The sequence below is a fragment of the Pezoporus flaviventris genome, unplaced genomic scaffold (genome assembly GCF_033815535.1).
Source record: "Pezoporus flaviventris isolate CSIRO_AGI_PZ_B2104156 unplaced genomic scaffold, CSIRO_AGI_Pfla_v1 ptg000007l, whole genome shotgun sequence".
In the NCBI taxonomy this organism is placed as follows: domain Eukaryota; kingdom Metazoa; phylum Chordata; class Aves; order Psittaciformes; family Psittacidae; genus Pezoporus; species Pezoporus flaviventris.
The window spans coordinates 66,954,896-66,977,437 of record NW_026892555.1 but is presented as its reverse complement, the minus strand read 5'-3'; the positions used below and the strand labels follow the sequence as shown (position 1 = coordinate 66,977,437).

At 42.3% G+C, this 22,542-nt stretch overlaps 1 protein-coding gene across 1 annotated transcript in view; it reads right to left on the bottom strand.

Annotated features, from left to right (window-relative positions):
* LOC133267105 (band 4.1-like protein 4B) overlaps positions 1-17,574 on the bottom strand; it is a 75,138-nt gene extending 57,564 nt beyond the window's left edge. Inside the window, exons 1-2 of the mRNA XM_061449077.1 lie at positions 17,448-17,574; positions 2,217-2,342 (exon numbers count right to left, since the gene is read on the bottom strand). Of these exons, the coding sequence (XP_061305061.1) occupies positions 2,217-2,273 (57 nt within the window). The 5' untranslated portion in view covers positions 2,274-2,342; positions 17,448-17,574. The remainder of the gene's footprint in view (positions 1-2,216; positions 2,343-17,447) is intronic.
* Between the last annotated feature and the right edge of the window lie 4,968 nt (positions 17,575-22,542).

Genomic DNA, 22,542 nt, shown 5'->3' with positions numbered 1-22,542 from the left:
TTTCCACTGGGAAATGGCTTAGCTACTGGTATTCAGCTAGTTTGAGTTGATGTTTGGGGGTTTGGGGGGTATGATTTTATAGTATGCTGGTACAGTGGTTTATTAGGGCCTCCTGTAGCCCCTTTCTCTCCTCCCATATACTAGATGACAGATGGTGTATTTCTACTCATTCCTTCATAATGAATATTTCGTCTACCCTTACCAGTGCTTGTGTAGCCACAGCTTTTTATGGTAATGGCTGACCATTGCCTGGTTTTTGTCTACTTATTTTTGCAATGGGTAATCTCATAGCTGACAGGAGGGGAGCTCAAGCACAGAAGAACTCATCTCTAAGTGCACAGGCAATTTTGTGTCTAAGCAGGGAGCTGAATGAGGATTTCCAAGATTAAGGTGGCATCCTTATTTACTGGCTGTAACTCTTAAGCCATACTTTGTTACAGCACTGAAAGCTTCAGGGATTTCAAACTGAACCGTATGCCATTATTTTTCCACAATACATGCTACCCTGCAACAGTCCTTTTTCCCCCTCCTTCAGCCTGAATTCATAGGACTTTTCTCATTGATGCCAATCCTACAGACACCTACTCAATCCAATCTGACTGCTAAAGCCTTGTGCAAAAAAATACAGGTAAAATGGAAAAAAGGTAAGTTCAGCTTGCTCTGAAACTTAGTTACAACAGAGCAGCAGCTAAAGCATACAGTTACAGCATGCATGAAAAAGCAACCCAAGATTTTCTCCCTTGGAAAGCCTCAGAGTGTAAAATTATAGAATCATAGAATGATTAGGATTGGAAAGGACCTTTAGATCATCTAGTTCCAACCCCCCTGCCATGGCAGGCAGGTGAACTGAGAGATGCATACGTTAAGCACAGTTCCTATCTTGCCTTAGTAATGCTGTATTCTGAATGCAGCAGCACACACTGCTTCCAGTCTTTAACTATCCAGTCAAACATGACCATTAAGCATATTCAGTAGAAAATACAAATGTGAGAAATATACCATGACATCCTGTAGAAAAGACACACAGGAAAAAAACAGAGGGCAAACCCAAGGGCAAACATGCTGCATAAACCACAGTTGAAATAACACAGAATTCAGAGAGGTGAGAGAACTGCTTTAAGGAAAAACTGAAAGAAAAACCCCAACTTCCTTCCCCACATGCTGTCAGATTTACGGTTTCTGCTCTTGAAATCTAGGGCAGTCAGGATAACAAATTTTGATACTTCCCTAGGTCTAGCTAGACCAGATGTAATCTGGCTCTCAGATGAAAGATCTGCTAGGGAACAACAAATACACAAAGATGATTGTTAACAAAATCCTTTGCAGGGCAAGTTGACCTGTTCTGTTGTTATGAAAAGAAACAAAGCGATGGAAATACCAACACAGTTTGCATTCAAGGAGAATAGCATGCACAAGGATACCACAGGAACTTTGAATAGGAGTCATACCAGTCTTTCTACTTCTCCTTTTGTTCCTAAAGCATTCTATTTGGCTTTATTTTTGGCACCAATGGCATTATCTTTTGTCCACAAATAACACTTGAAAAGAATCATATATTTTAGGTTTCACTTGGATTTACCTCTGGTTTGAAAATTAACTTTTTACAGTCATGCCATCTAGCATCAATTTTAAGCTGCATGACATCATTACAAGACTAGTGGTGTTTTTGAAACAGGATGTATTTGATGTAACCTCTGACCAAATACTGAAAATAGCAGCCTAAAATTCAGTCAAATGCACAAAACCAAGTAGGAAAAGAATAGACTAGCTAACATTTCACATTCAGACAGCTAAAATTAATCCCCTAAAATAAAGGTTGCATCTGGATGCACAGATACTATCTTTAGAACACCCTTAACCACAGGTTCCATGAGTGGTGGGTAGCCTCAGAAAACTCCAGAGATTACTGTTTCTCAGATACAGAGTAAATAAAAGCTACAGTGACAAAATCAAAACATGGAGATTTCCTGGGGCCTTCTCTCCTATTTTCTCAGCCTCTCTCAACCGTGTTAATCATGTCAGCTAGGACAAATTTCCTACTTCCATCGTATCAATCATTTTGAGTGCCCTGAAGAAACTGAAAAGCAGCTAGAGAGAGCTAGGTCAATGTGGATACTTGAGATAAAATAAGGTGCTTCCTCAGGAATTACGTGATTTTGGAAAATTAGTGTAAGCTATGCCAAAACTAGAAAAGAAAAACATTAAACACAGATTACCTGGGTGCCTACTCTAAAAGCAGCTTCCACTTGAGCTTTAAGGATGTTGCACTTCATATGGTCAGGTACAGATGAAGGTGAAACAGGGGCATGAAGAGTCTTTTCAGGTACTTTCTTGTCTTCGCCCTGTATTTAATATAAAAGACAAGCACAGTGACATATAATCGAGAGATAAGAAAATGGTCAAAGGTCAGATTTTTTACTTGTAACAACTTGATTCAGCAATGCTGGTTAAAACTTCTGTGTTCGTACCCGGATATGTCTTAGAAGAAAATGTTTTGAAAATATTTAATGACTTTATATTATTTTCAAGACGTGAAAAGCCTCAGGGAAGCCTGAGCAATAAAAGCAAGAAAGAGATGTGCAGATACATGGAAAAAGCTCAGCCAGGTACTAGTTCTCCAAACCTGTGATGACACTGAGGAAGCAAAACACTGTCTCAAAATATCCCACAGCAGGCAGAAGAAGGAGAGGTTCACAACACCCAACTCTAGTGAATACTGGTTTGTTATACTACCCTAAGAATGTGAAGGGGCTTTGCAAATTTAACCAGAGGGATCTGAAGGGATCTCCATGTAATTGCAAGCCAAGCAAAATCTCCTTCATCAGAAAGAAAAGAAAAATCCAGGGAATTTAAACACTGTTGCTGCTGTTTCCACTTGATGTCAACCCTTTACATATGCAGTGATCCAGATCAGAAATCTAAGCCCTCAGGATGGCTGGTTTAGTGACCTGTTCAAACATGACTTAAAGGTTTTGTGCCTACAACAAACTACATCCAGCAGCAATGTCAGCATGAATAAACTTCCCATGCAGAAAAAAAGAACACAAAAATAAAGGGGAAAAAAAAAAAAGGACAATGTAAGACTAATATATAAACAAACTGGGTATGAATGAGATCAGGATTGTAAATGTGAACTCTTAATCAAACTGCAATATCATATATTTTTAAAGAAGAATTGGGCAATGGCATAGCAGCCATTGCAAACTTCCCTATTCTTCCTGGAAGAGAGACATGGATTACAGCCTAGATTATACATTCATTTTCCACTCTCATTGCTGCAAAGATTGAGTGGCCGTGTACACCCAGATAGAATAGATATGTAATGCTGTCATTCAGATTTTGTACGAAATTGGTATAAGGCATCAGTAAACCAGGGCCAGCACATCCCTGAGGTTCACCTCTGACAAAGTATTTCAAGACAGACCTGGTCATTTTTTAGCCACTGAAATTACCATAGGGTTGGCCCTTTAACTTCAAAACCTGCAAACACTGGGGAGGGAAAGAGCCAGACCTCTGTGGAGCTCTATTGAGACTACAAGGTATTTCTCACATGTAAGCAAAGTTGGCCTAGCAGACTTCTGTATCCAAAATGCCACAGCTGGCAGGTATGATTTTGAGCAGCCAAACAACTGTTAAAGGCCTGCTCATCATGGGATTTTTTTTTTTCTCTAGCAAATTCCTAACAATTTTTACATATTTATTTGCCGAGCTACCTTTACCAGTTTTAGTGGGAGATATTTTGGGACTTTTCATTCTCCCCACCTTCCTCCTAAGTGAAAAAGAAAATACTTTAAAAGTGACAGCATCTAGCTGGAGCAACTCATGGAACTGTAGCCATCTATTCAGTCTTGAATGTAATTGTAGTTCTGGCAAGCATATAAAAAAACCCCAACATGAAATATTTGTTTGCCATAAGTGTCTTTTCTGCAGTACTCATGAAGCTGAGAAGTGGAGATACTCAGAAGGACAAAATTAACTGTAAAGAAAGCACAACTTTTCCTTCACCGGTAGTCTTGGTAGCCACAGTGTACTATTACATACTTTCAAAGGGCTGCTATTATTGTCGACTTTTAAGCACATTGATTTTTAACACCACAAAGAACAACATACTAAACAGTGGCATTTCAAAAGGCCATTGCAAAATTTCACCTTTGTTTTACACTGGATGCTAATTAAATATCATTTCAGTCAAGCAAGATTAAGTAAACTGTATTTTACCAGCTAAATCAAGACAACTGGTGCTTGTTTAGGTCACAAGCTTGTTGTGTAACACAAAGTTCCAAAGTCCCATACATCTGTTATTCAGATGGATATGGATATTTTCAGTTCCCTGACTAACTTCCCCACATTGACCAAGAGCAAGATAAAAGCCCTTGTGTGTGCCCTGCAACAGGGAACCCTCAAAAGGTCTCAATGTCCCGCTGTATTCAGGATTATACCAGATAAGTCCATGTAATGGAGACTGTCCCCAGGGTGGGATCTGATGTGCAAGTCTCCAGCTGAGATTCTCAGAACTTGAGATGTCCAAACACTGATGTTCACTGACCTGGCTGAGAAGGGAAAGCTGCTGCTGCTGCTGCTAGTGGCTGCAGGCTTCTTAGAAGCCATTCCTGGCCATTCAGGTCTGCTTTAGCTCTTGTTTGGGTCACACTTTGAAGGTTTTACCTTCAATCAAGCAAAATTTGCTTTGCTTGCAGCCCACGAGGACCAGTAGCACCTTTAGTGACTGATCACACATGAAGAACAGACACTGCTGCAACCACTCCTTGGCCTCGTCCTGTTCACCAGATGTTGATCCAGCAGCTGAAGGCCACCACCTTCCTTGCCTCAGTGAAAATGCTGACTGCACACAAGCCCCATATGGGGGATCCAGACCTCCTTTAGCTTCTAAACATCTGTGAAAGGCTTCTTTGCCAGCCTGCCTTGGCAGGGACACTTTTCTGCCACAGTGCAGCACATCCTGAATCATTACTGAATTCTGCTTTCATATAGCTGATTAGCTGAGACTAGTACACATACAGTGTGTAATATGTGTAATTAGACATACAGTGTGTAATACAGTCAGTGGCAATGAAAATCCAAACTGGAAGTGAAAACTCAAATCACAGACTACAAAAAGAAGAAAGTAGCATCTTTGTACTGCAGACTATCAGTACTTGTAAGCATCTATATCAGTTCCTATTGTCCTTAATGCCACTAATCTTTACATAGAATTCTGTTCATCCCCAGGTTTAACTCCTCAAGTATAACTGCAATCAAGAAGGCAAAAGAAAAACCATACATCACCTTCTATGGCTCGTTTCACTAGTTTATAAGAAAATCAAAGATCTAAACCCTACCTGCGTTAGGAAATTCTATATACTAATCCTGCAAGAATGAAAGCTTTAATCTACTTTATTTATTGTATAATAAAGAGATCTTATATTTCCAGAATCCTTATTGCTTGCAGTGATAAGTGAAGCATAAGGATAGCAGCTGGGTATTCAAATTCTGTACCAGGTTTGCAGTTATTAAAATTTCATTTTCATTTATAAACTAAGAGCATTCTTAGTCATTAGTGGAAGTCATTAGAAAACTAAACATGGCATAATATTATTGAAACTTCCAATTATATCATTTCTTATTATGCAATTCCAAAGAATCTGAGATGTTCCTTTCAAGTGAATGTCTGGGAGTCAAACGAAAAGAAGTCATCTTCTTGCTTAAAATTGCAATCTATACCCATCTGAAAAGGTTTAAAAATGCAGAAAACCCCATTAAGTTAAGATATTTGATAACATTTCAATTTTCCATCTACACTTCTGCTGTTGCTAAAAAATAGCAATGTATTCACATCACTTTCACCACTGATGGAGAACTTTATTCTTCCAGAGAAGGAGAACACTGAAGAATTGCACTTAACTGGGTTTGATAGAAGTGGTTTGAACAAGCTCAGATATATACATGCATGAAAGTAGATGTCTTTTTTTCTTTCTATAATTGAGGTCTTAGGTTTGCTCTTCTCCTCTCAAACATTTACTTTAAATTCAATTACATCTGCTGATACGAGAACAGAAGGCAGATTTGTAGAGTCTTAGATAATGATGACACTGGCTTTGGTTTGCAAAGCTAACTGAATATTAAGTACACATACAGAATATAAAAATAGTTGCAAGAAACACAGCAAAACTACTCCTGTACTTAACATTTCAATTCTCTCTGCTTTAAAAGATTCATGCTTTGTTCCACATCACACTTTATACCAAGAGCAAGATGCATGATCTTTTGCCTCTGTGAATTTATCAATAGTCTCTTCTCAGTCAAACAGTATGTGTAGAATACACATTTAGCTGGAGACACCTGAAGAATAGAATCGATACTTTGTTTAGGAATGTCCACCTATTCTTTGTTGTTAGTCATCACTACTAGCAGAGGTAAAATTTTAATGAAGACAACCCAGATGTATAGGTTCTGAATGCACATTAGCTCTGTGAGGTCTAACCCTTTGGTCTCCTGGGATGCAACTGCATCTGCAAATGTGCATGAAAATCTACAGACTCCTTTGCCCCCTTTCCATCAGTAACTTTATTGATTTTTTTCTTTCCCCATGCAATAGCTAACACAAATTATGAACAGACATCACAATGGCAAGGCCCATATGATTATGTGTTATTCTTATTTGAGGCAAAGCGTGCAAGCAGAAGCTGCATCTTTTAGTAGAAAAATACATTTGGCAATAAACCAACAAGTAAAAGAACCCCTCGTTAAGCTGTCAGACACACAAGACCTTCCTCTGGTCAACTATCAGTTGGTCTAATGAATGATATAACTCCCAATAAATCTTGCTATGCTTCTATCCTTGCAGCAAACCTCTTTAATGCCTGGTATCAAATTTATTTTATTAAATGCTATTGCTCAGTGTTATTAGATCCTGCATCTGTCAGTGCAAAGCTTCATGATAGCCTTACTCAGTCATGGTAGCCATGTTTCCCAGGGTATACCCTCTGATCAGCATATCCCATGAAAGAGTCTCAAATATACAAACAAAGTGATTGGTTTTGTGTTCTTTTTTTTTTAAACCACAGATGATTTTTGGAGCTGCAGCAGCTTTAGGCTTTGTAGGTGTGCATGGGGCACGTAGTTCCACAGCTTTCTTGAAAGTGGTTTCATTTGCAAGCTGTCAGTAACGTAACTGGGTAGCCCTGTAACATGGTACTACCATGCCAACAAAAGGCCGTAAGCTTTGAACAGAGCTTGGAGTCATTGAGGCTCATCAGGCTCATTCTGAACCTTTCTTGATCTGCCCGCAGCTTTGTTTTACTAGTGTTAGCTGTAACAGCAATAATTTTATATAGAAAACAGTAACTCAAGCAGTTATTTTTTGTAGAATAAATATATATAACTGTAACACGATGTAGTATAAAGCTACACAAAGCTAGTATAACATGGGTTTTAAGAGGTGGAGACACAGGAGGTGGTGTAGAGGAGTGCAGGCATGGGGTGATAGGACAAGGGGTGCAGGCTGGCACTGAAGACCCCACAGCAGTAAACAACTTGCCAATGGCCAGTTAGAGAAGTGCAGACCTGAACCTGGACAAAACTGGTTTTAGAGGCAATGAAGAGAGCAAAGACATAGTATAATTATGTAAAAGCCACAATGTATAATGTGTTTGGGTGCAATATGAAGATGCAGATCGATGAAGAATCATAGAATCATAGGATAGTCTGGGTTGGAAGGGACCATCAAATGCAATTGCAACCCTCCTGTAATGAGCAGGGACATCTTCAGCTAGATCAGGTTGCCCAGAACCATATCCAGCATGGCCTTGAATGCCTACATTCAAGAAAGAAGGTTTAAAAGCATGTTTGCAAACATACAAAAGGACCCAAAGTGGATCCTAGAGTGAAGAAGAAACCGTGAAGATGACTTGATGGAACACTGGAACCAGCTGCTCAGGGAAGTAGTTGTTGAGTCACCTTCCCTGAAGGTATTTTAAACATGGCACTTAGGGATATGGTTTAGTGGTGAATTTGGCAGTGCTAGATTAATGGTTGGACTTTATGATCTTAAAGGTCTTTTCCAACCTAAATGATTTTATGATTCTGTGACCATCATAACACCCCGAGACCTCACCAGAACGAAATCACCAACCTTAGAACCCAAGGGTACATGAGAAGGGTGAGCACAACATCAGGAAAACGGGAAGAAAAAATCTGAACTGTATTCTTTCTTTTTATGTAATGATTACATCTGGACTAACTACTAGACTCCCCATATTTCAGAAATGCGAACAATACATTTGTGGCTATGCATACACACATGGAGCAAAGCGGGTGGGCGAACATATGTTTCTAATGAAAGGCTTGCAAGAAAGAAAATCAGAAATACATCCACAGCTACAACACTTAGGCTTGTCTCTCCTGGAGATGAAGGCTAACCGAAGGATATGAAATGCATGTTGAAACTGGCTTATCATCCAGTAGGTGGACAGACACGTCCACTGTACCAAACAGCTCTGGAAAGGAGATTGGACACATCTATTCATCATTCCCATGAGACGAAGTTTGCTGTAGCAGACAATCAAATTAATTAACTGCTGAATCTAATTTACCCAATTTCTTGCTAATTCTCCTATGGGTTGATTATTAAGCCTGACAAATGCCAGCCCCAAAGCACTCTGCTCGAAAAAAAATAATAATTAGCAACAGGAAGAGAGGGAGTGAAAGTTGGGACTCCAAAATAGATGTGCAAACCCTTGCTTTACTTTCAGAAATAGAGCAAATGAAGCAGCTTCGGAACTGGTTCACTGGTTTTGTTTAAGCATAATATTTCAGATGTAAAACTAGAGAATAAAAAGCACTTAGTAGAATAGAAATCAATGGAGTGGGGCAGGAGAGCTGGTAATCTTTAAGTTTTTTGCCAGAAACTAGACACTCAGACCACCCATTAAAATCTGTTTGCTGCTGGACTGAGTAGCCAGTTAACTACCATAACCAAAGGAGCTTCAAAGGCCAGTGAAAAATGCTTGTCCCAGATCAGGGCTGTTCAATCATATTTAACCTGCCCCACTACCTTTGTGCTGGGTGATGCTCCACAGCATTTCAGCTCAGGGTTAGCCCAATATTTACAGCACCTCCCTCTTTCATTGGAGCAGCCATCTGCTGAGGCAACTCCATGCAGTCTCTGCTCAAAGCTCTGCTGTTTGTTTACTTTAGCTTTATGAGTTGTGTCCACATTTCACTAGGATCTAGGTTAGAGAATGGTGCTTGAAGAAGAAACCACAAGCAAGGGGCCAAAAGAACTTGAGAACGATTTGTTGGTCACAACCCACAACCTCTGACATGAGCACTTTATTGCTGAGGTGCTTTTCGGTGGAGATTCTGGGCCTGTTTCAAGAGCACATACAATTTTCAGATGGCTCAAAATGGCAATTTTGATAAATGTTGAGAGATTGGCCTCCTTTGCATTCACTTGGTAACCTCTATCCATGCGATTGCTGTCCAGCATTTAAAACCAAACCCGCTATGACTGCCATAAGAGATATTTTCATCAGACAGACTGTGTCTCTACACTTGCCTTCTGCTGAGCTTTTGCCAGAAACAGAAGCATTTAGCAGCTCCTGGTGCTCATTGCAAGAGCTTTCCACCAGCTAAACTTTGACTGATGGCTGCAGCAGACACAGGCTGTGTTTAGTGTGCAGCTGCGCTTGTTGTGAAGTACAGACTTGCTACGATACTGGGTTCTGCTAATTAGTCCTTATATAAATAGTCTAGTTGATTGTGGACAAGATTCTGGAGCTGTCAGGACAAGCCAAAGAAAACCATTAATTATAGAAGAGCTGAGCTCTCCCTCTACAGATTTTCAGAGGAGTGTGAGAGGATCAGAGGTCAGGCTTTGCCAGTCAGAAGTCACAGGGGCTCTATTGGTACTACTTGCATAGTGGCGTGGAATACAGGACCAAAGAGTTTTAAGCTTTCATTTACAGAAAAAAGAGACCATAAATCTACTCATTATGAGATCACAAGGGTACCACTGAGATCACCTGTTCAGATCTTTTGTGCAACACAGGTCAGACTGGTTTAACCACTTGTGCACTGTGGTCAACATGGAGAGAGACCTCTCACTTCACCTCAGCCCTTTCGATACACCAAACTGAGCTGTCAAGAAGCTCAATAGTGTAGGGCTGTCCTTTAAAGCATGTTTTGGGCACTGCACCTAAGTGAATGCTCTCAGCTGGGGTTCAGATAGAGTATCAGTAATTACAACTGAACTACAGTGTTCCTCTTGTAAGACCTGGATATTCACTGGATGAGTCTGTGAGATGGAGAATTTTCCTTTGGCAAACTATGTCAACGCTTAATTAGCTCGGCCTATAGAAACCTGTACCTACCGGATAAGAGTATTTCGAGAAGAACAACCTGAGAAATGACCATGGGAAACCGATGGCTTCTTTTCCATTTCACCTCAGTTTGTCTACTTTCTGATTTAGCTTTTATCCCCACTCAGACCAACCAGTCGGACAAAATGACAGCTCCTCATAGCTGATAAGCAAACAGATTTTGGACAATGTCTGAAGTATTCCATCTTCATCTGTTAATTCAGAAGTCTCCAAAAGTCATGACATAGGTCATTGTCTCATGACCACATTCATGAGGTATAAGGACCGCAGCCCTTAGCTGAAGTACAATACCACCCCCTGACAATCCTGAACATGGTTCTTGAATCAAATGTTCATGACAAAAAAATCTACATTACTGATTAACTTCAATTAACTAAAATGTTGAAAAAAAAAAAAGTCAAAATTTGTTTTTTTTTTATTAGAAACACCTGACTCACTGATTTTCAGCCTTGACTTCCATCTCCTGGGTTCTCTCATCCAGAGAAAGAAAGAATACGCTATATAGATACACAGTCCCTTTGTGTATGTATTTTTGATACACTTTTCTGCATCCTATTTAATTACCTAATGCTCATTTAAATAATATCAATAACAAATGGCTGTTTGTAAAACCAAGGCAAAGTAACCTGAGTTCTCCCTTGAACTGACAGAAAACTCAACACATTTCTTTCAACAGATCTGCACACTCACTGGGGGCCAAACCCACCTCATTTAAAGCCAGAGGCAATGCTCCCGTTGACCTCACTGGGCCCAGCTCAGGACTGATGTGGTTGCAAACCAAAGGTCCAGGCTTCTGTGGCTCTATTGAGATTCAGCTCAAGGCACACCCCACAACAGAGGCACAGTAGGTTTTGCCTCACGTGGACTGAAGGAGCCATTGACCTGCTGGCCTCTGATCTCTGCCAGAGGCAGTGGGACATGGCTGTTTTGCCACCCCTGCAAAAACTCACTCACAAAACACCCACTACCATCAGATGCCAGGGGGTGTTTAAAGCATAATATGGGCTCCTCATGTAGAAAAACAAGGTTTTCAATTTTTTTTTTCTATCACTTAAAGTGTTGTTTCTTCTTTACACCTCTGGGCTGCCTAGATGACTAACTCTTCACAACTGAACTAAAACTACACCAATAACATTGTTGCAGCAGCTTCTGAAATTTTAAAAGGCAAAGGCGAAGGAAATGCTCAATCTAAAAACCAAACCCCAATCCAACCAGGAGATGGTGAGAGGTGATTAAAAAGCAAGCCAGTTGCAGATGAATGTTGATTTGAGTTGAAGGTGAAAAAGCAGCAGCTTTTGAGTATGAAGTGACAACAGGGCTCTCTGGCATATATATGTAAAAGTATATATGTATGTGCTATACCTTGTTCATGCTGACGTGCAGGGCTGGCCATGGTCCAACTACCTTCACACTGTCCGTTTCTATTTTCTTCAGATGAGAGGTTTCATCATAAAAAAGGGGAAGTCCTGAGCTCAGTTCTAAAAAGATGCCCAAAGGAAAGAAAGAAAAAGAAACAGTCTGAAGGGAAGCTACAGAAGAACTGCAGAGCAAGACACTCAACTGCATTTGAAGAGACAGAAGTCAGCAAACCACGTGCCCTATAAGACCCTCTAAAATGCTTCAGAATTATGCCTGTTGGGTCATTTTGCCTTTTTCTATTTAGCAAACAATCCCTCCCCCTCCTCCTTCTCGCCCATCCCTTCATTTCAGCAGGGCTTTTGCAGCTTTGGGCTAGACACTTCTCTCCTTACCTCCCCCTCACCACCCCCCCTGTACTCTAAAACTCAGTTGACACCAGAGGGATTATTTATGCAGCCAAGGTGCCACTCTCGGAACATGTGATGTGTAAAGAGATCAGAGTATAGCTTTTGGCTTCTCTCAGACATCTTTACTTACACGCCAGCCTCTTTAAGACTGTTGTCAGGAATTTGCTGTACTTTGTCAACAGAGATTTTGAGCAAGCCACTGACACAGAAAGACAAGGAAAAGTATTTCTTGAGACAGCCCTGAAAGGTCTCTGCCAACATCTCACGGATGGTGTGGCATATATATCTGTATATCTGCAAGTACTCTGAGAAAAATGAGCTTCAGCATGCCATGATTTGACTGATCTCTGCATCCTCCTGTATTTCTTTTTACCATGGATTCGAGGTAATAACAGTTGGGAACAGTGCGATCTCTGGAGTCTGATTCAAAGCCCACTGAAATCAATAAAAGCCTTGCACTGACTGCAGTTTAGGCTGGATCAGGTTCTCAAGCTGTCCTAAGAATATTAAATATTACCCATTCAAGATCTAATTCTACAGCTGTTTAAATATACATTAAGAGCTTTGCTGACTAAAGACAAGCTGCTAAAACCAGATTATAGGAACATAAGAAAAAAGCCAGTTTTGGCATTATGAAACATTATCAGACCCTGAGGCAATAATATCCTAGAAGGGGTTACAGTATCAGCATTGACCTCCCATTGGTTGTCTCTTATCACAAGTTAGTGATGCAAGAATTTGGCATTTCTCACATCACAGCTGCTTCTGCAGATATGACACTGTGAAACTGCGCGATGATATCTGGGAATAAATCACCACAGCCATAAAATAAGACATGAAGATGTGTTATCTGGGGTTCTTCTGTGTGTTTGAGTGGTCTGGGGGTTCTTTTTGTTTGGATAAGGTTTTTCTAGAAACAGACATTTTATTTTCCTGTCAAGAAAGAACAGAGGGGAAAAGTGCCTTATTTAAATTATTTTACTCAAGTTTGCTACGCTTTAAAACTGATTTTTAAACTGTATATTTGTTTGAAGGGAGAGCTCTGGAAAACAAGGCAGCCACTGCAGCCTTCTAACGCAACCTTGAAAACAGATTGAAAAAGCAAAAAAGGCAAAAATTTGAAGTCCTACATTAAAAAAGGCACACGTTTCCTGAGTCAGCATTAAGTCTTGGCAAAACCAGGCTTTCATTTTAAGAACGGATCTGGCAGCACTGGGGTCTTTTAAATCACTGTTTTCAGCCTGAAATTCAGTCTGTATTACATCATTCTCTGCTCAGGGTTACACAAGGACTTTTGTAGTGAGCAGTTCAGGAGTAAAGGAGGCCTATTTTTAAGTGATAACCTGCAAGCTCAGCCCAGAGTTCCAGAGGCAAGCTGGGCTCCCTCTTCTCGTTCATCACTTTCCATCATAAAAATTCAGCAAGCTACATTGCATACTTGTTGGCATCTGCTTTCAGTGATAGCCTCAGCTGCTGCCAGTGGATCTGCTCATGTGCATTTGGTAACCCATGCACGACGTTGCCATGCCGATTAGGCTTAGCAAGCAGCTCAACCCCTGTGTGCGGTGGCAATGGTGCTATAAGGCTAAGTGCTGTTGAATACAGCAGTCCTTGGGACCGGGATTCTGTGAATACACCAGGGCAAGATCTGCTGCATAAAAGACATGATCTCTGGATATTAGCTTTGAGGTGAAGGGCAGCATTGCAAATACAATCATCAGGCTGAATGCAGGAAAACAACATCTTCTGCTGAACTGCCTTCATAAACACACACGTCAGATTTGTTTCACTGGGTTTCACTTCCTCCAGTAATTGAAGCAGACAAATTACTTGGAATGTGAAAAATTGGGCAGGTCTGGCCGGGGTTTGTTTTTTGTAACAAAATCCCAGGCTGTGTGTTTGCTGAGAAACAAGCACCAGTATTTAAAGGGAACCTTGGTTGGGCATGCTGTCGTTTCCCTCTCTCCTGCCCATGTTCTGTGAATTGCACTGGAATTTTGGCATTTATCAGAGTAAGTGGAGTAAAGGCATATGCTTTCTCCCTCTGTTGACACGATGCCAGGTACATGTTGACGGGTCGCTCCATGGTCCACTTGAGAATTTAAAGCCACCTCAGAGACGAGTCCAGTCTGTAGGAGCTGGAAGAAGTCACAAACTGCCTCTGATCCCTTGGAAAACCACAAGGAAGGCAAACTGAAGCGCCGGTGTGCATGGCCTCTCCTCTGTCCGCCTCATGAGGAAGTCTCCACTAGGATAGTGTATTCCCCCATGCTCTCCAGGCATTTCCACTTGGTCACAAGCACCTTGTCCCCGAGACCGTCCCCAGGTTAGTGACCATTTACTTCCTAGAAATGCTTTTACAGCAGTGGCCTTTCCTTACAGCCTGGAGACAGACATCTGCCCCCCACGTCCCCATGTTCCTGACACAGACCCCTGACAGTGCCTCCTCCCTGCCTGAGCTCTTCTTGTCCCACACTCTGCCGCGTGTGCTGCCCTAGATAACAGACTGACAGACAGCATGCTCCTGTCTCGGCACACAGACCGCAAGCCTTTTCCACATGCTCTCTACAAGACAGTTTTCTCAGTTGAAACAGCATGAGCAGCATTTTAATGACTCCATTAAAAACAAACCGAACCAAAGCAAGCCCCCTGAGCACCAACCTTGAAAAGGCACCTAGACCTCTCACCTCAAGCTGCAAATGAGTAACTTTGACTGTTCTAAGGGAAGCGTTCCTGCCCACACTGCCACAACTCTAACAGAGTAAACATGCGAGGTCTAACTGCAGACTGGCCTTTCAAGGAAAATTATGTTTGTGCCTCTGGCTGGGCCTCCTCAGGGGATCAGTAATGGGTTGCTGTGGGGCAGCATGCCTGCATTAAGGCAAACCGGTGTGCGGTATGTACAGCTGCCTGAAGAGCTCAGCTGGACACAGCCAGCATGCCTGCTCCAGATTCCCCTTGGAGGTGCCCCGTTCTTTTCCCCTGCCTTAGAGAAACCAGGAATTGGCATTCGCTGCTAGTGGCATTAGGCCATGTCAGGAACCAGCACCGATTCCCTTTTCTCTAATCAAATAGCTAGCATGAAACAGCCTTAAGCTGACAAAACAGAGAGAAAGGTAAATCTATCTCCAGGAATATGTGTTCCATGGAAGTCTTGTCTTGGTTGTGGAAATCCCATTCAGAACGTTGCAGCTGCTGGACAGGCTGGAGAGGCTGTGCCCCAGGAGGGCTGTGGGATCTGGCGGAGACAGCTTGTCCTTCCCATTCCTGGGGGACACAGCTTCTCAGCCCCACATCTCATCTTGAAGGTTAACACTCACTAGGCACAAAGAGAAGCACAGAATCCTAGAATGGTTTGGGCTGGAAAGGACCTCAAAACTCATTTAGTTCCAAACCTCTGCCATGGGCAGGGACACCTTCCACTAGACCAGGCTGATCAAAGCCACATCCAGCCTGGCCTTAAACACTGCCAGGGACGGGCAGCCATACCTTCTCAGGGCAACCTGTTCCTGGGCAAACCTGCTCCTGATGTTTTGCTCTTACGCTTTTCTAAGCTGTTTCTAAGGTTATTTCAGCAATAAGGAGGAGCAGGAAAGCAGTGCGGCCTAAAAGGAGGCACAGAGCTGGAATAAACACATTGTGCTGTGGTTTTGGTGTTGCTTCAAATCACCTTCTGCTCTACAGGTGAGCCCAGCTCGGCAGGGCAGTGGGGTGGTGGAGACTGGCCCTGCTGCAGCACTGCTGGGGCAGAAGCTGAGTCCCCAGGGGCTGACATGGGGCTGTGGGCCACAGGCAGGATGGGGGAGCCCATTGGAGGGGGATAGGGTGATGGGGTCTGCAGTGTCCTCAGGGCTGGAACACTCAGCAGCAGCAGAGCTGGCTCTGACCCAATTTCCTGGTGTGCTTCACTCTAATTTGGGAAAGAAAAAACACGGGTTGGCAGACCCTACAGAAAGGTCACCGCCTCCCGCTGCACCGGGCTGACAGCCGGTGAGGCTGTCCAGATCAGCCCCGCCAGCATCCCTCCATCGCCAGCACTCAGATACACCTCAGGGCACCCCATGAGCAGCTGGCTGAGGCCCAGCAGGTACCAGCAGGATGGCCTGTGCCACCCTCTGCAGTCGGGTCACTGCAGACCATGGCCAAGATACCCATTGGCAGTTCTGGAGCATCCAGTTGCCCATCCAGGGCCTCTGTGGCAGCATGAAGTGGGGGTGCCACACCAGCCCTTGGCACTTCCCAGCACGAATGTATGCCAGCAGTGAGTGTTCAATCAAGGAAAGAGGTGGGACGGCCTAAAGTCACTGTCAACCAGCACTGTCCATTACAAGATCCTGGTTTCAGGCATTTGGAAGTTGTCAGATTAACAACCCAGGCCGAAAGTTTCCATAACAGATGACCGTCTCAGGGTGATTTGCAATTATAAAGGCAAGAACTGGGGGAAGAATTTATCATGCCCATGAAGCAAGGAAAATAATAGATCATACCTTGTTTGCTCATCTGAAATTCCTACACAGCTTCAGCATCTCACACACTGCAGAGGCAGAGATTATAAATTTGGAGAGCAAGAGGTAGAATTGCTCAATGGCAGGGCTGTTTCTCTTTTTGTGTAAACCTATGAATATTTGGACAAGCTATGCAGCCTTAAAAAAGCCTGTACATGTTTAGCGATGGAGACTTACAACCAAACTCTCCAAGGTTACATCAGGCACAGAAAGGCTTTTCTCCTCTTTGCTTTCTACAAGCCAAGACTTTCTCCACCAAACAAGCAAGCACACTCCAGTCATGATAGGTGAGGCTGAGTGGGAATTGTTCCCATTACACAAACTAAGAGCAAGATGCTGGCTGCCCAGCACTGTGAAGTTTCTGTTGTGTGTGCCCAGACACGAAAGCAAAAGTCAGATCCAGATAATGAGGGCTGAGGGACAGCTGGGCAGATCAGCAAAACAGAATGGCAGATGAGGGTAGGTTTGAGAAACTGCGCAAATAAATAGTAACAATGAAAAGACAGCCTGTGCCAAGTGGCTAGAGACTCAGTATCCGTGACTAATTGGGTGTTAGTTCAGCTATGGAACACCAAACTAACACCAATCCCACAGCCCTGTAGCAAAGCCAGGAAATTGCAAAAATCCTGTCTCGTTTGCACTCACTTACAAAGCTAGAAAATAATAACAAGAAGCATATTCTTCAAGAGGGAAAACTGAAACACCGTGTCCTTTTCCTTCCGTTTCCTTTGCCTCCTTGCCAGAGACAAATCACAGCAGCACAGTTACTGAAAGGGCATTTACTGCAGTGGACTTACTGTTTGGGTTTGGAACTGCAGAAACAATGTCTTTGCTCTCTGGAGCAAGGGGGCCGTAGTTTGCGAGGTGGTGGTGATGACGGTGGTGGTGGTGGTGCCTTGCAGGCATTTTTGCAGTATACGGTGTTCCTCCGTTCTCCTCGATGTTGAACTGATGCAGATCACTGTTGTTCAAGGGATAGCTACAAAGTAAATTCAGTTCAGATTAGAGCAGTAAGCAGTAGGACAAATGGTACTTTTGGACAGCGTGCAAACATTCTTGGGTAAAAAAAATGCTTAGATTTTTTGGAAATAAAATTTTTAATGACTTATATCCCAAATCCTTCGCTTTCTGTTAACAGGGGACTCATAAGGTGAGGAAAAAGGATGCCTCTTCTTGTTTGGTATGATTTTATTAATATAAGAAATAGTTTTGATTTTACACACTATACAACCTCTGCTAGACTCCTATGCCGAGCCATATGGCTGATGGAATATGATCCTCAAAAACATCAAAATTTGTCCTGCTGGAATTTGCAACTTTAGGAAAGTGGGATAGGAAAGTGGACAGGCAGTAAACAAGTTTCTTTAAAGTGAAATTGACAGAAGAGCAGATCAAGGAACAGTCCCAGAACAACATTACGTGCCTGAGAAAGTTCGGGCCTCCAAATTCATGGTGCAAATAGCTGTATGAAAAATCTGTGACTTGGGAAAAATGTAGAAAGTTCCCATGGGAAATAACAGGTTTTAGAGGTAACAACATGCAAAGTAGTGCATGGCCAAAAAGGAGTTATACATGTTCTGGCAAACTAGGAGGGTTTTTTTTTTTGTGTATGTTTAGTCAGACAAACTGTTGTCAGCCTACAACATCCAGAGAAACGGAGACATGCTGAAATCTTAATTCATCATACCTAACTCAGAAGCGTCAAATGACACTGTTGATTTCCCTCTATGGTTTTAACTGCTGTTGTTTCAACTTATTGTTTGAAATGATGATAAATTTCCGGAAATGACATTTTGTCTCCATACCAGCAAACAAAAAAGACTGAGATAACTCTATACAGACACTGCAAATGACTTGATTGCTTTTTCCTCAGAGGAATGCTTACATTTTTTATAAGGTTTTAACTTATCCTACAGTATTACATCAGACAGTAGTTGTAGTAAATCAATTCATTCCAAGAAAAGATGGATCTTCTGCCCATTCAAAAACTTCTAAAGAAATTATATCTTCAGCTTTTATTACTAACAGCAGCTGAAAACCTGATGGTATGGAATAAACCCAAACAGAATAATTAAGGAAACAATGAATAAATTATCCCTAGCTATTTGTTACATATGCTCTCTGCAGATTACTTACTGATTCAAAGCAAAATTAACCAGTCATCTGCAAACAAACACATCTGTATATTCTCCAAAGATATGCTGAAGCATGCCACTTGGTACATCATTAATAACTGCTGTCTTCTTAGTAACAGCTTCTGACAACATGAGGCTTCTGACTGGGTAGTAATTGAATAACACTTTTATGCTGGCTACCTTTTGAAAGCAGGAGGTGGGGAAGGGAACGTTGTGTATATTAATCTTGGCAGGTTCCCTGCACATAGCAACAACAGCCAATAAAGGCAATTCTGATGCCTTATTTGCCTTAAGGAAACAATACAAATAGGTGTCTAATCCACAGGGGACAGCTTTGGTGAGTTCAGATAATCCAGGACTGGTCTGTCTTTGAAACTGCACGACATCTTCACTGTTATAATCAAAACAAGCAAGTGCCTACTGGAGGAAGATGGTACAGGCTAATGAGATCACACACTAATTGTAGCAGCTCTCCTGCGCTCTCCCTCTGAGCACCTCGGATTGAAGTGACGTTTTTTGACTGAGAGGATAGCCGGTTTCATTCACACAGTTAAAAACCCTTATTGGAAATAGGATCAGTTTTGAGTCAGAGCCTCAGCACATCCTTTTTTCAGCCTATGATTAAATATTTCTCAAGACCCAGACCCTCATGTGCTGGAGGGTTGCTTTCCTTTTACCCACTGGCAGGCTGGGTTAGCAGATTTTCAACTGGTCTTTTCAAAATGAAGGCAATCACATCAAATCCTTACACTGACTCCTCATATTGCTATGGGCATGAGGTAGCTTCCATGTTAAAATGGAAATAAGTTGAGCAACGGAATGAGACAAAACCCCTTTGGCATGAGGTCAAACATGCACTGAATTCTCTGGATGTATTTCTTGACTGTTCAGAGAGGAGCGCTCACACCATATAAAATCCAGGGAGACCATTACTTCAATGAAGTAAAGAGCTAGCCCAGAAAAGCGGATGTTCCACTATACACTGAAATCCTTGAGGGCAGTAAGTTGCAAAGCTCCAGTCAGGCTGTCAATACCCAGGCAGTGCGCTCTGATGTGAAATCCCATATGGAAACTTCTGGCCCATTTAAAAAGATGCAGTCATCTGTACTCTTCCACGGCTGAGAGCAGCTAACAGATATTGAGGCAAACTCACCTCAGGAGTCAGTCAACTCTTGCACTTCAGATGGATGATATAATTTAGGGGCACATTGGACATCTTAGTGCAGTTTCTACAAGGGTTATTTCTTGCTACATCATTATTATCATACATCATATCTGGTTTTCACTTATTTTTCTGTGCTTCCACTGTCTTAAATCTAGAGACTTGAGATTTTCCCCTCAAAGCATCTTTTTGCCATTAACTTTTCTTTCTATTGCTTGCTTCTGACTTACCTGAAAAGGTAACATGCTCATGCACTCTCCCCAAACCACTGATGCAAATAAATCACAGCTTTCAATGAACCAACTTTCTGACTGCATCCTAAATCCTCTAGGTTTTCATACTTGCTCCCTAGACATTAAGTAATGCTCTCAGATTATATGCATACATAAGACAGTTATCACTTTTCATCTTACCTCTTGTATTTGTCTTTTGGCCCTCCTAGTATGTCAGTGCTACACCTTTGTTTTACCTTTTAATAGCAATTGGCTGTCCTGCAGGTTTCCTCTATCCTTAACCTGTGTATTTTTCCCAACAAACTCCAGCTCTGCTCCCTGTACAACCAACCCCTGTCCTTTAAGGAATATGAGGCACGGCCGCACAGGCTATTATGTAAAGGAAGAAAACATTTCTTCTTTTTCTGTTCCTCCTGCTGGCAAAGCACTCCTTAGGATTCTGTTACCAAAGGCTGAACCTTCAAAAAGCCACTGAAAGTTCACAAGACACTTTGTATTGCCTTTAGCCTCAACCTCCCTTAATTACTTTCTTCTGACCAAAAAACGCAGCATTTTGAGGAACAGGGCAAATAATATGCATTTTCTGACTAATTTTTCCATGTTCTTTTACATTTCATTACATTCACCTTACATTACTAGTCCTTTACCCTAATTTTATACTCCTTGCCCTTTGCTTTAATAGCTATTTTCAATTGACAGTCTTGTATTTCCTATGCTCCAGCTATCTACTGCCTCCCCAGAGTATGTCTAGTGTACAAGTGTTAAGAGATCATAGAAAAATGAGGAACAAAAAGGTGTTTGAAGGTCTGAATTATCCACCTTTCACCTAAAAACCAAACTAAGCAGGCCAATGTTACCCTAACTTATTGGCTGAACTGAGCCTTCAACACCTTCACTAGCAGAGACTCCATGACCTCCCTGCACAGTCAATTTCAGTGTCTCGCCATGCCTACACTTACTTTGCTTATCCTGTCTCTTTTACTGCAATTTAAGCCTGCTATTTCCTCTCTCATCCATCACAGACACAGTGAACAGGTTATTTCTTGCTACAGACCAGTGTTTTTGTAAAAGGCTCTTCACATCTCGCTTCAGAGTCTGAAGAGCTCTGATTTCTTCAATCATCCCTCACAGGTCACACATTTCCTACAGCTCTGATACATCTTGTCATCCCCATCTGCCCAACTGGCTCCTGCTCCAGTATGTGGTGCTCAGAGCTGGGTACCCCATTTCAGCTGGGGCTTTGTAAGTACATTGCGAAGAGGAAGGGTTGCTTCCCATGTCCTGTGGGACCTGATCCTGTTTATGCACTGGAACTTCGACATTTACTGTTTCCTAAATAGCCTGGGGTCATGGATTCATGTTCATCTTCTGATCCCGAAGAACACCAGATCCCTTTTTAAACTGGCCAGGTTTTCACTCCCCACAGCCTCAGCTATGAAGCAGATTACCCCTACCAGCACAAACATATAATCCCTCCTGAGCTGTGTCCTAAACTTTCTCATCTGCTAAGATCATAACCCATTCAGGACTTTTCTCTCAGCCACAACAGGCCTGGGGTGAGAAGACTTCCCATTTTGGTGTAACCTGTGAGTGACAAGAGATTTTTTAGACAAAGTAATTGCCTTTCCATGCCATCCTCCCAACTGCCATTCTCATTCTCCTGTCCTGTAGAACATAACTGTGTAGCCCTGCATAAACATCTTCCACCTGCATCCCAGAGATGGCTTACTCCTGCACCCTGTCCATATCCCCTTCTTGAACACTTCCTGCACGCACCTCCCACCTGCCTGAAGTTACACTTGGAGAACAAATGGTGGGGCTCTCTTCTCTCCCCTTCTGGTGGGGCAACAGCAGAAAGCAGGCTCTAACTACTGCTCCTCTTGGATGGCTCTGCATTGAGTTTAGACCCTCCCTGCTGTAGCTGAACAGTGGTTTAAAAAACATCCCAGGCTTCTAGGTCTGGTTGTGATAAATAACCTTCCACAATCACCATACCCACCTCTATTCTTTGCTTTGAACACTGCTTCTGCACCAAACCACTGCAATTTTCTGATATTTAGAAACCCTCAAGCTTTACACAAACATCTTCACAACCCCTCTCAATCCTCCTTCATCCGCAGCTCAGAGCAAGCCTCATGGTGATTTGTGCTGCTTTCAGCAGCTCAAATCCACACAACAGGCTTCCTGCTGAATGCACTGGGAGGCTCCTTGCAACTGTATCATTCCCTAATAGGAGATATTTCACCCACCACCATATCATAACGATACCTTCTCCAACATCAAAATGGGTGTTAGGTGTGCTCCCAAATGGCTATCAGTGAAACGGCTAAAGTATGTGTTAACGTGTATGTGTACACATCAA